General features: G+C 37.6%; 1 protein-coding gene across 2 annotated transcripts in view; it reads right to left on the reverse strand.

Moving 5' to 3' along the window:
- Positions 1 to 13,322, reverse strand: part of LOC135225163 (uncharacterized) — a 248,667-nt gene that overhangs the window by 87,500 nt on the left and 147,845 nt on the right. For both annotated transcript variants that reach the window (XM_064264399.1, XM_064264398.1), the window contains exons 9-15: positions 12,097 to 12,237; positions 4,547 to 4,627; positions 3,447 to 3,623; positions 2,828 to 2,987; positions 1,353 to 1,502; positions 462 to 633; positions 105 to 245 (exon numbers count right to left, since the gene is read on the reverse strand). In XM_064264399.1, coding sequence (XP_064120469.1) covers positions 105 to 245; positions 462 to 633; positions 1,353 to 1,502; positions 2,828 to 2,987; positions 3,447 to 3,623; positions 4,547 to 4,627; positions 12,097 to 12,237 — 1,022 coding nt within the window. The remainder of the gene's footprint in view (positions 1 to 104; positions 246 to 461; positions 634 to 1,352; positions 1,503 to 2,827; positions 2,988 to 3,446; positions 3,624 to 4,546; positions 4,628 to 12,096; positions 12,238 to 13,322) is intronic.

Genomic DNA, 13,322 nt, shown 5'->3' on the forward strand with positions numbered 1-13,322 from the left:
TATTTTCTTACAAGAAATATACATGACAGGTATTACGATAACAAATTTAGGACCTCATTTGGTACCAATGGATTCAAAATTGGAGTAAAAACTACTCCCTTTACCTTGGAAGCATTCTATTTAAAAGCTGCTCAGTTTTCTTCTTCTCCAAGTCAAGTTGTTCTGTCCGATCCCTAATAAGCTCCTCCAGATTGCTGGAATACTTCTCCAACATCTGGAACATTGTATCTACAATATTGAGTCGTCTGGAAAGGAAGGAACAATACCTTAAAAGAATTTCTGTGCTTTTGGGTAAACATACTGTAGTCATTCAAGCTCTGAGAGAATTAATTATAAATATTCATATGAAAGGTTTGAAAAAAAAGAATTCAGCATAAATTATTTGAAAACAATGTAAATCTGTGAGCTGAGATCATGTTTATAGAAGTGGCATAGCACAACATAACTACAAATTTCCCTACCTTCCCTGATTTAGCTTTTTGAAAAGATCATTTATCTGGTTGAAGTCTGGTCGCATTTCTGGGAGTTCAGCCCAGCACTGTTTCATGATATTAATGGCATCGGGAGGGGCTGCTCCTTTCGAGACTGAGGGTCTAATCATTGGAGGCGGCTTTTTCAGTCGTGCAATAATTTCTGTGAGGGAGAGAAACGGTCTTAGTTTCAATTTCACAGTATACTTGTCATTATTATTGTTATTATTAAGAAGATACACCCCATTCATATGTACCAAACCTACGGAGGCCATTGACTTGAAATTCAAGCTTCCAAAGAATGTGGTATTCATCTAAAAGAAATTATAGAAGATAATAGGAAATAAAGACAGGCAAGGTCAAGCTTTAGAAAAAAATTAATTAATGAATAAGGTATATTCATATAAAAATATAAATAAACTCATAAGTACAAGGTGAATTGTTTCAATGTCGTAATCAATTGCATCTTTGCTTGAACTTCTGAGGTTCTAATTGCAGAACTCCTCTGGGAGTTGTTCTACAGTCCAACAGTATGAGGAATAAAGGGCCTTTGAAATTGGGAAGTTCAACAGTATGGGACATTTACTGCATCCCGGTGCTGCTGTTCAGCAAATGTGATAAAAATCAGAAGAAAAATCATGTACACAAGAGTAAATCCTGACTTACACCTTATGTTGTTTCTGGTAATGGCAGCATCCCATTTCATAATAGTAAGTGCCAAAGAAGCTAAAATAGCAGTCTTAATTGTGAGGTTAGCCCTATGATTTGGTCTTAGTTTAGGACATAATTTTAACTCAAATGGTGAAAAGAGTCTATTCCCTGGAAATCAACTTGAACAACTCAGTAAGGAGAAAAAAATCATCTCGTGAAACCCAACCTTACCTTGATGTGTGAGCTGGACCATACAATATGGACCTCCCCGCACAACTACTTCCTGCATTATGATGGAGAATGAAAATACATCTGCTGCCTGTGACCCTTTCAAGAGCAAACCCTCGTCACGTAATTGTTCTGGTGCCTTCCACAGTAAGTCTAAAATAAATAAAAAATATTTAAATCTCCCAACTAATACATGAAAAGTACAAATCATAAAAGTTAGTTTTTCAGCTTCATATAATCATGAAAGTTAATTTTTCAGCTTTATACCGAAGGATACAACTGCAATATTCTAGGAAATAAAGGAATTTGATCAATGGTTATGGAGTTCTACCCACAGTAAAAATATATATTTCTACTAAGAAGGATAACAAAAGATTTGCTGGTAACATCAATATCTTGTGAATATTAACAATTTTGAGACACGAATGTAATAAATTTAATTTCCTCCTGATACCAATTAAATTTTAGCTAGGTCATACAGTAATTTTTTATTATCCCTGTATGCAATCTTAAATATGGAAAACTAAGTTACACTTCAGTTTTTATTGCTGAAATGTTTGTTAATCTGAAGGTCTGACAATAGCTAAGCTTCAACTTTACCAGAATTTCTTGACTTTTAGACTACTAGCCTATTATCTTATCTTATGAATGTTTAACTTCACCTGGATTATACCCTTACAGTTTCACTTAGTATGCTGCTTTGCTTATTGTGAATAAAAACCCAGCTTTCAGATTTAATCATATTTTAAAGCTATAATGAAATGCTGACACTCTTACCTTTCCATACTTACTCAGTAACCAGTCACACATAGAAAAATTTGATCTCCAAAGGAGACTAGGATTTTTACATAGGCATCAGCTAGCTTTCTTAGGAACCCCAAAACCCCATTCCCCTTACCTAGTGCTTTTAGAATGCCTTTCCTTGAATTGGTATGGGCTTTTTTCTGTAGTCCTTCCATATGGGCTATGGAACCCCATGGTAATAGTTTTGCACGTGCAAGATATACATGTAGAACAGAAAAGAATAGAATAGTATAGAATTTAGGTCAAAGGCCAAGTGCTGGGAACTATGAAGTCATTCAGCACAGATACAGAAATTGACAGTAAAAAGGTCTCAAAAGTGCAACAGGAGGAAAACCTTGTAGTTTCACTATGAATCAAATGTTATAAGAGGGTGGAAAGGAAGATGGAAGAGATTATGAAAGGAGGTACAGTACAAAGAATAAAAAGGGTTGCAGCTAAGGGATGAAGGGATACTGCAAAGAACCTTAGGTAATCCCTACAGTGCATAAGTACAGTGATAGCACTAATCTCCTAAGGAGTAGATACATACACGCATGTACGTAATTAATGTATGTACTATTTTCAAAAAATTAAATTTGATAGTAATGGCCACATCCATATTCCCAGAATAAACTCTCTAATCCTAAATGCCATAAAACTTCAGAAATACAACTCATCACTGGCCTAGAACTTACCTCTCGTAGGCCTTTTAGGTTGACTGATATTTTGTGTGTCGTATATACCAGGCAATCCATAGTCAGTGACTTTTAGCACCCATCGAGCATCGATTACGCAATTCCTAGAGGTTAGGCGACCATGATGCCGCAATGGTGAACCGTGAAGATATCTCATACCCTGAAATTCAAGGATAAATTTGATATTCTAGAACATAAGTTGAAGAATGGATGGGCATTATTCACTGCTTACAAAGTCATTAAGAAGGTACACACCCGTATTAAGGAGGTAAAACACAAACCAGGAAGACATATGCACAAGATTTACCATGTTAAATGATGCAATTATACTGTACAACAGTTGGAATTCACATTCTGACAATATTCTCCTAAAGCTAATTAATCGTATATTCTAGGAAATACGTTTAAGACTGGATGATTAATATTCATTGCTAACACAGCAATAAGAGATTACAGAGTAGTACTAAGGTGGTAAAATACAAACCATGAAGACATGAAGATTTCACCATGTTAAATGATGCAATCAATAACTTGGAACCCAAATTCGGACAATTTACTACTTATGCTAATCAACTTTACATGAGAAATTTAGAGGTCGGAACTTCATTTGGGACATTACCCTGACCAAATCTGTCAAGAGTGACAGTCGGAAGGACCAGTCAAGTTTGATGTCCTCCTGTCGAATGACATCCTCCAAAGACCTCCGGGTGCAGTACTCAAACACAAAGCCAGGTCTCACAGGGTCACACAGCATCCCCAAAAATCCATTAACGTTCTCATGTCGAAGGTCATGCATCTGGCAACAACAAATTTGGGACTTGCATTTAAAACTGAAAGCTCATGTCAAAAACTCTGCATCTGGTAAAAGCAAGATTAGGACTTATACATTTGAAACTAAAATCTCTTGTTAAAGACTGTGCATCAGGAAAAATCAAGATTGGGACTTACACATGAAATTGGAATATAATTTAAGTCCCGATACTTATTTGGTTGAAGAAGCATTAAAAAAAACACACATTCTGGCGCAATTTTATCAGTTCCAATCGACTAACGGCTTAAAACAAACATTGAATCTAAGTCCCGATGGTTATTTGGTTGAAGAAGCATAAAAAAAAAGACACATTCTGGCGCAATTTTTATCAGTTCCAATTGACTAATGGCTTAAAACAATAAACATTCAACAGAAGAATCATTTTGGTTGTTTCTTACTACAAGGCTTAACCTTGATATGTTACATTCATAATATTTTTCTTATTATGTATGAGAATGATACTCAACAAATTTTTAGATATCATGATAGAAAAATGAAGACAAGTACTACTACAGTTTTTCTATAATTTATGCCATCTCCCTTTCTGACCATTTAAATGAGTATCAAAATTATAAAACAAAACACACCTGTCTAATACAAGCACGCGATGTTTAATTTCCTGCTCGGAGTAGCTTGTTTTAATTCTCCATTCATTATTTTCATTTATCTGCTGTACCCAGAAACTGAAAATTTTGGCAAACTTTCTTATCTGTAAGTTTTTTTATGTGATTAACCATCTTGCCATGAGATATATTTGGTGGAAATATTCAAGGTACCCCTATAAGTTCCCAGATAATGGTGTGAAGGGGGCAGTAATGTAGTACTATCGTGATCAACAAAACACTATACCCAGTGAATGATAACCTTACATTTGAGACAATTTTAAAGTTTGTAGATAATCTACTAACCTGTTTCAGAAGAGTTATGGTTCTATTCTTAACCTCAAAGTTTCCCTGATGATAAAAGTACCTGAGGTGGACAAAGTCACCCTGAAAAATAAGTAACACGGATAAGATGAGAAATTGAAAGCACCCTCACAGTATTTAAATGGTCTAATAAACACTAATCAAGGTATATTCTGTGACAGCCAGCAGTTACCCCTTTGAGATGATAGCCCAACAGTTTTTATTTCTTCAGCTGTGTATAAGTTTAGGCTTAATGCTTCAGTGGTTGGCAGTTGACATCTGCTGTGAAGAGCTTAATCTTAGCTTTCATTATGAGCCAATACTACTGCTAAAAAGTTAATTTTAATTGGCTTCAATACTGCATAATACAAAGTGGCTATGTGAAATGCATACTATGTAAGTCTTAGCTACAACACATATTACAAACAAAAATAAAAATTATAATGGTTCGTATATGTATATACACAGTGGTACCTCGAGATACGAAAGCTAATACGAAATTGCTCAAGATACGAAAGGTTGTTGCTTTAAAGTCCGAGATTCACCCGGACCACCGATAACAATTTTGAAGCTCGCGCGCCGCCAACTGAGTAGACTCGCCACCATCCTCCTGGTTCCTGATGCTAATCACCGCCATGAGATCCTTCTCTCCTATTGGTCAGCATCCCTCCCATCATGCATCTACTACGTAGCGGCGTGCCTCGGCCACTCGGTACCAGCATCGTTATTGTACGCACGCGGTATTCGTTCATTCTAACAATTTCGTTTATTAACGTAAATTTGTTAGTGATTTCATTGTACGTAGTATACTTTATCGTGTTGTGCGAGAACTTTACTCCATACTTATACATACTACATAACATAATTACGTACAGTATACGTATACATAGTCATGGGTCCCAAGAAACTTGAAATTCACGGAAAGAAGAGGATGCTCTCTTTGGAAACGAAGATGGAGATTATCAAGAAGTATGAAGCTGGTATGCGATTGAGTGTGATCGCCAAGGAATACGACCGAAATCCATCGACAATAGGCACCATCCTTAAGCAGAAGGATGCTATCAAAGCAGCTACACCTTCCAAGGGTATCACTATTTTGTCCAGCAAGAGGACCCACGTGCACGACGAGATGGAAAGGTTTCTTCTTGTCTGGATAAAAGATAAAGAAATCACTGGCGATAAGATAACGGAGACGGAAATTTCCCACAAGGCCAGAGCTATTTTCGGCGATTTGCTTGCCCAGGCTGAAGACGACGGAGGTGAAGGGACATCAACGCCAACCCCAGACTTCAAGGCTTCGCATGGGTGGTTCGAGAAATTTCGTAAATGGACTGGCATCCATTCGGTGGTGCGGCATGGGGAGGCTGCCAGCTCGGACACGAAAGCGGCCGAAGCCTTTAGACAGACATTCGATGAGATGATGACCAAGGAAGGCTACAGTTCTCAGCAAGTCTTCAACTGTGATGAGACTGGCCTTTTTTGGAAAAAAATGTCTCGTCGGACGTACATCACGGAGGAAGAGAAGAAGCTATCCGGGCATGAGCCTATGAAAGACCGGCTTACGCTTGCACTTTGTTCGAATGCCAGTGGGGATTGCAAGGTGAAGCCCCTACTGGTCTATCATTCCAAGACTCCTCGAGCCTTCAAGGCCCACAAAGTGCTTAAGGAGAGGCTTCCAGTGATGTGGAGGGCTAATGCAAAAACCTGGGTAACGAGGCTTTTGTTCACGGAGTGGGTAAATCTGTGTTTCGGCCCGACAGTGAAGAAATTTTTGGAAGAGAAGCGCCTCCCTCTGAAATGCCTCCTGGTGTTGGACAATACCCCTGCTCACCCTCCTGGCCTCGAGGAAGATATCCTAGCGGAGTATTCCTTCATCAAGGTTCTTTATCTTCCGCCTAACACCACCCCTCTCCTCCAGCCCATGGACCAGCAAGTGATATCGAACTTTAAGAAGCTGTATATGAAACATCTTTTCAAGAGATGTTTCGACATCACCAATACCACAAACCTCACCTTGCATCAATTTTGGAAGGAGCATTTCGATGTTGTCATATGCATCTGACTCATCGACCAAGCTTGGCAGGAGGTTTCGAGGCGAACCTTGAATTCCTCGTGGATTAAACTCTGGCCTGATGCCGTACCCGCCTGAGACTTCGAGGGATTCGACGTGGGCGAAGCTGGTGGTGCTGATTCAGAAACAGTTGACGATCCTGAAACTGTTTTGCAACCAGATCTCGACGAGATCGTTGCACTCGGCCAGTCCATGGGGCTGGTCGTCGATGAGGACGACATCAACGACCTTCTCGAGGAGCACCAAGAGGAGCTTACGATGGATGACCTGAAGGAGTTGGAGGCCATGCAACATAACGTCGTTCAAGAGGAGTTCTCTAGCAGCAGGGAGGAGGAGGAGGAGGACCCTATGACAATGGCAGAAAGTAAGTATGTTCTAGCTGCTTTTCATAAAGTGCAATCATTTGTAGAAAAAAGACACCCCGAAAAGGCTTATACAGGTCATATGCTTGCACAGTTCGATGACGTTTGCCCGAGTCATTTCAGGAACATTGTGAAAAGTAGGCAGAAGCAATCTTCCTTAGATAGTTATTTTTTAAAGAGGCCTTTAGTACTAGCAGGAGTAAGCAAAAAGGAAGAACACAGTGATACTAAAAAACAGAAAGTTGAAAGTCGTGATGAAGTTGAAATTTTGTAAAAAAAAAAAAAAAAAAAACAAAAAAAAAAAAAAAAAAAAAAATACGTAAAGTATAAAAAAGTAAAAAAAATCTAAATATAAAAAAAGACAAAAAAAATTTTTTAATCTAAGTTTTTTGTAAAGTTAAGTGTTACAGTTTTGTTAATGTGTTTCGTAAAGTTTAGTTTATGTATGTTTTCCTTACATTTTTTTATGTGTTTCGTAAAGTTAAGTGTACGTACGTATCTGCCGTTTGTCCTCCTCCTCTGTCGCCACTTTCGGAGATAGCCTCACTCGAAAGGTAAGCTTCCACATTTTACTACATACATACAGTATTTCTTGTATACCATGTACACTAATACACTTTATTTACAGGTAATTAGTAGTACGTATTAAGTTAGGTATTGAATGGTCCAAATTGTTGTAGTATTTCATTGTTTATAGGTCAATTTAGCTTTATTATGAAATTTACTGGGGTGTTTTTGGAGGGCTTGGAACGGATTAGGCATTTTACATGTAAAATGCGGTCCAAGATACGAAAACCTCATGATACGAAGGCCGCCTCGGAACGGATTAATTTCATATCTCGAGGTACCACTGTATATATATACACATATATATTATATATATATAATGAAAACTTCAAACATTACTGACAAGGAACTTCTACAATAAAATTACAATTAACTGCAAAAGTCCTGTTAGGCCACGTGCCCTTCTAAGACATCGGCTCCAGCCCTCTTAAGTCATCTGCATCCAAGAAACAGAAGACCCTTATACTGGACTGTGACCCAAATAAACTGTGGCTACAATCTAAATATTATGTTTCCCCTTCAATGATTCTTGCAGTAAGTTTTCTTGAAAAATTTAAGTCATTGTGCCTCGAGTGATTGCTATATCTTTAACTAGATACATAATAGTCATGAATTAAGCACAAATGTTTAGTAACAATCAGGGTGCCAACCCTTGATGAAAGATTACCTGTAACTGTGCAAGCCTACAGTCAACCTCTTGGTTTCTTGACGTCAGCTCTCTGTGAATAAACCTTTTTCTGTACCATTTTTAAGTACCATTTCTGAATAGCTCCTTTCATGTGACTGATTACAGAAAAGTGTTCATCATAGAGTTTATCACCTGTCATCACCTAAAACATTGCTAGGATTATTTACACGTAACTAAGACAGCAGAAGATAAGCTGCAGTTATGGTTCTAAGATGATACCCATGTAGCTGCTACACCTCTAAAGGGTTATTTATTCCTGAAAAAGGCAGTGACATCAACGGAATAATAAGAGGTGGAATAAAGAGTCCTTCTGTAAAAGACTCAAGTATTGGTGTCTGGGTTGGAATGTATGGACTTCATTCCATTAATGTTATTACTGTTATTATTGAAGTTGTTTTAAAGGTCTCGTGAGGAATCTCTACAAAAGGGGGGAAAGTAAACATATGAATGATGTTATGGTTCATGTATGTCAGTGACCAGCTTCCACCTCGTATATGCACGAGTTGCCAGATGCCACAGATTTCTTGCTTTAGAATCTTTGATTGTTTTTAACTGGTTTCCAGCTGGCACAAGAAGATTACCCTATTGTTAAGACTGAAGGTTTGTTAGCTATGAAAAATACAAATTTATTAAAAAATTGCCCTTTTTTAACGCTGTGCCTTTCCCCATTTGAGAGATTGGATCCAGAAGGTTTAAGCCTTCTGGTTTTGAGATAGTGATCAAGGAATGAAGTTACTGGCATCATTTCCTAACCAGTTTTTCCAGCCTACTTCGGGTATCGAAAAGCAGGTAGAATTTGTTTAGTGCTCAAGTCAACAGAATAACAAAAGCATTTGATGGTACGTCTCCACAGGGGTCCAGCCTGCTCAGTAACTGAACTAGAGATCTTTTGATGGTGTGGGTTCTGAAGGCCATACCAAGGAATTGTATAACCATTATACATTGCACGACTGACCTCACTGCTTGCTTTTCGACTTAGTCATATGATATACAGGACAGGACAGTGTTCTTCCTTTCATATTTTGTTCATTAAAATTGTTTCGAGAGCCACATTTTCTAACACACCATTACAAGCCTTCTAATGTCACTTTATATTCATGGAAGAGTTAATTTGTAATCATAGCAGAGTTAATTTGTAATCATAGCAGTGGTACTCATAACAATGATGAAATTTATCGACTGGACCTTACAGTAAATTTTATTTTTATTTGGGATAATTAATTAACAATAATAATTTGCTGAACTGGATGCATATAACACCTTGATGCATCAGTCTTTCCCCCAACCCAGGCAAAGAGAGAGGGGCAGTTAGAGGTGGGCAGTAAATGTTAAGACCTCAAGTTTCTTCGCTATGAAAAATACAAATTGATTGAAAACTTGTCATTGGTTCATACGCAGAACAAACCCTCAATCTTAGCAATAGGATAGACTTTATACTTGGAGGGAGGTACAAGTACCCTAAACCGGCTGGGAGTTTAACCCACCTGACCACCCTTCCTAGAAGAACGAGTTCTAAAGAAGGGGGTCCAAGCCCGTGAGAGAGTAGACAATCGGATATCTAAAACTCAGCCATCTGGGTTGAAACACAATGATATATGACCAGAATCATTGCATTCCAGGAACAAAAGAAAACTCTGCCTGTTCAAGCAACAAACCATGCTAGCCACAGAGGTTTCTCAACACTCTTCTCTCCCCTAGCTAGAGCACTTGCTAATGAATAGCAGATTTGTCTATTGTATAGCAACAATACAAAACCACCACCAGTATGACCACCCTACTCACTGTATTGGATCAGTTCCAGAATATGACGTGTCTATTCTTTGACCCGCTCTTAGGAAGAAGAGAGAAAAAAAAAGAGAAAAAAAGAGGCCAGCCAACTCACTCATTCTCTCTTCCACACAATCATCTTAGGTAAGATACAAACTGTCCCGCCAGGGGCACTGGGTGAATTACACAACTTGTTGGGCAGCCACTTCTGGACCCAAGGAAAAAGTCCAAAGACCTTCAGGTAAAAGGAAGTGAGCATGGACTGACATAGCCACGAACCAGCGCTCAAAATGCTATGAACAGACAAGTTTTTCTTAAATGCCAGAGAGGCTTATACCTCTGATGTCATGTGCAGACTCAGTGACATAACTAGCATGTGAGGAGTATGCCTGTTTAATCGTCTTGTGTAACCAGAATGCAATTGTGTTCTTGGACACTTCCCTTCTGGACCGGTCTGTGCTAACAAAAAGTCTAAGCCACCTAGACCTTAGGTGATGAGTCCTCCGACGGGAAAGCAAGATCTCTTGTAGATTGTTGTCCACAATGTCATTCAGTGAAGGAATGGAAAATCAAAACTGTCATCATGCACCTAAGGATTCTGGATCTTAGCCACGAATTCCGGGACAAATTCAAAGGCCACAGACCCTCAACCCCTGGTATGTTTAACATCATAACTCATTCCATGAAGCTCCCAAACTCTTTTCAAAGAAGCCAAGGCCAACAGGAAAACAGTCTTTAGAGTTAGATCTCTGCCTGATGACCGACAAAGGGGCTCAAATGGAGCTCGAGTGAGACTTCTCAGGACTAGAGAAAGATCCCACAAAGGTGGCTTGAGTTCCCTTGGAGAACAGGACTGTTTGAAATTCCTGAACAACAAGATTTACCAGGATGAAGAGATGTCCATGCCTTTCAGGCGCAATACCAAGACCAAGGCCGCTCTGTAGCCTCTGATAGCTGAAACAGAGAGATCTTTCTCAACCCTGAGGAAGATCAGAAAATCCGCTATCCACTGAACAGAAGTTCAGAGTGGAGAAAAACCCTGTTGACGACATCAATCACAGTAGACTGCCCATTTCCCCTGGTAAACTGATGACGAAGATTTCCTGAAATAGCCGGGCATCTGGCTACGTAGATAAAATCATATTGAAACAGCTTTCCCTGTCACCGGCAACCTCATCCTATGAATACCTGCACAGAACTGGAGAGCTAAAAATTTTGGAACCAACTTCTCCAATGGGGAAAGGTGTAGAGTTAAATAATGTAAGCGGAAGAAATCTGATCGAAAAGCATCACCAGTTACATTGCATTTAGCTTTGAAACAAACCTTCACTTCCAATGTATTTAAGCTTTGAAACTGACCTTCACCTACATTGTATTTAGTTCTGAAACAGACCTTCACTTCCATTATATTTAGCTTCTGAACAGACATTCACTTACCTTGTACTTAGCTTTGAAACAGACTTTCACTTACATGGTACTTAGCTCTGAAACTGACCTTCACTACCATGGTATATAGCTTTGAAAAATGCCTTCATTCCATTGTATTTGGCTTTGAAACAGATCTTCATTTACTGTACATTGTACTTAGCTTTGAAAACAGACCTTCAATTCCATTGTATTTAGTTTTGGAACAGACCTTCCCTTACATTGTATTTAGCTTTGAAACAGACCTTCAGTACCATTGTATTTAGCTTTGAAACAGACCATCACTTCCATTGTATTTAGCTCTGAAATGCAGTTTCAACTATATTGTACTTAGCTCTGAAACTGACCTTCACTTCCAGTGTATTTAGCTTTGAAACAGAAACACACTTACATTGTACTTAGCATTGAAACAGAACTTCATTTATATTGTGTTTAGCTCAATTGCCGCTTCACTTACACTGTATTTAGCTATGAAATAGACCATAACTTACATTGTATTTAGTTTTGAAACAGACCGTCACTTACATTATACTGAACTCTGAAACGCAGCTTCACTTACATTATACATATCTGGCTTTCAAACGCAGTTCCACTTTCACTGTATTTAACTTTGAAACAGACCTTCATTTACACATCTACACTGTATTTAGCTCTGACATGAAACTCCACTTACATTGTATTTAGCTTTGGCATCTTCGTGGTCTTTGTGTACAGCATTAGGCAAGTTATTAAGGAGATTGTCGTGGTTGGCTCTTTGGGGAGAACTGAAGGACCCTCTTAACAAATCAGGCCTCTCTGCAGTACCTGAACCTGGCTGAAAATAGAAGCAAGGGGGAAAAAGAGAGAAAAAAAAAGCAATATAAGCCACTGACTTTGCTGAAATGGTAAGTTTTGTGCAAGAGAAAATATGAAATAGTCATGTTTTTTGCATCAAACAAATATGAGGTACATTCTCTCGAAAAAAAGTAATGACAAAATATCAGTGCTTGTATTGATTTGACTGATAAACACTGAAGAAATTCTCTGTTGGTTGAAGGTTATAATTTTTTCCAGATTACATTTGCTGATGCAACAAACACGTACTGAGAGATGTAGGTATCTTGTGATGTTAAGATAAGAAATACAACACTACTTTAACAGTAAAATACACTAGTATTTACAACTCTTACAAGCCTTTTAAACAACTGTTTCACAATAACATTTCAAAATAAAGTTGAAATACAAAGCATTCCACTTGGTGCAGTACAATGTTTTTGCATATTACACTATTCTCTTATAAGTTACTTTTACTTGTGATAGCTTTTGCAAACAAACTGCTACTTTGAAGATAAGCTTTTAACTTTATAAAGTGAAGTTATCAAAGTTAGTCTACTACTGTAGTTTCAAATGGCAACAAACATAAAATACAGTTTTAGTTTACATCATGATAATATTTAGATATCAATAACATGCATTTAACAAAAAATAAGGGACATACTCCACATATATTAAAGATGAATTATCATCAAAATCAAACTCAGCACTTCATAATTAGACAATACAATGCAACATCAATATCACTAGCTCACAGGATATAATCATTTTCATACATATATATATATATATATATATATATATATATTATATATATATATATATATATATATATATATATATATATATATATATATATATATATAATTTGTATAAATAACTAAATCCTAGTAGTATATACATATGAAATTGAGGTGAGTATGTATATCTATATATACCTATTTAGATACATAAAATAAACTTGAGTACTTTCAAAATACATTGCACAATTATCTAAATATTTGTATATATAAATACACCGATAAAAAAATATTTAGACTGACACACAAACACAGCCAACCTGCTTTCCTAATGCACACAGAAATA

Source organism: Macrobrachium nipponense, chromosome 13 (assembly GCF_015104395.2).
Source record: "Macrobrachium nipponense isolate FS-2020 chromosome 13, ASM1510439v2, whole genome shotgun sequence".
Lineage (NCBI taxonomy): Eukaryota > Metazoa > Arthropoda > Malacostraca > Decapoda > Palaemonidae > Macrobrachium > Macrobrachium nipponense.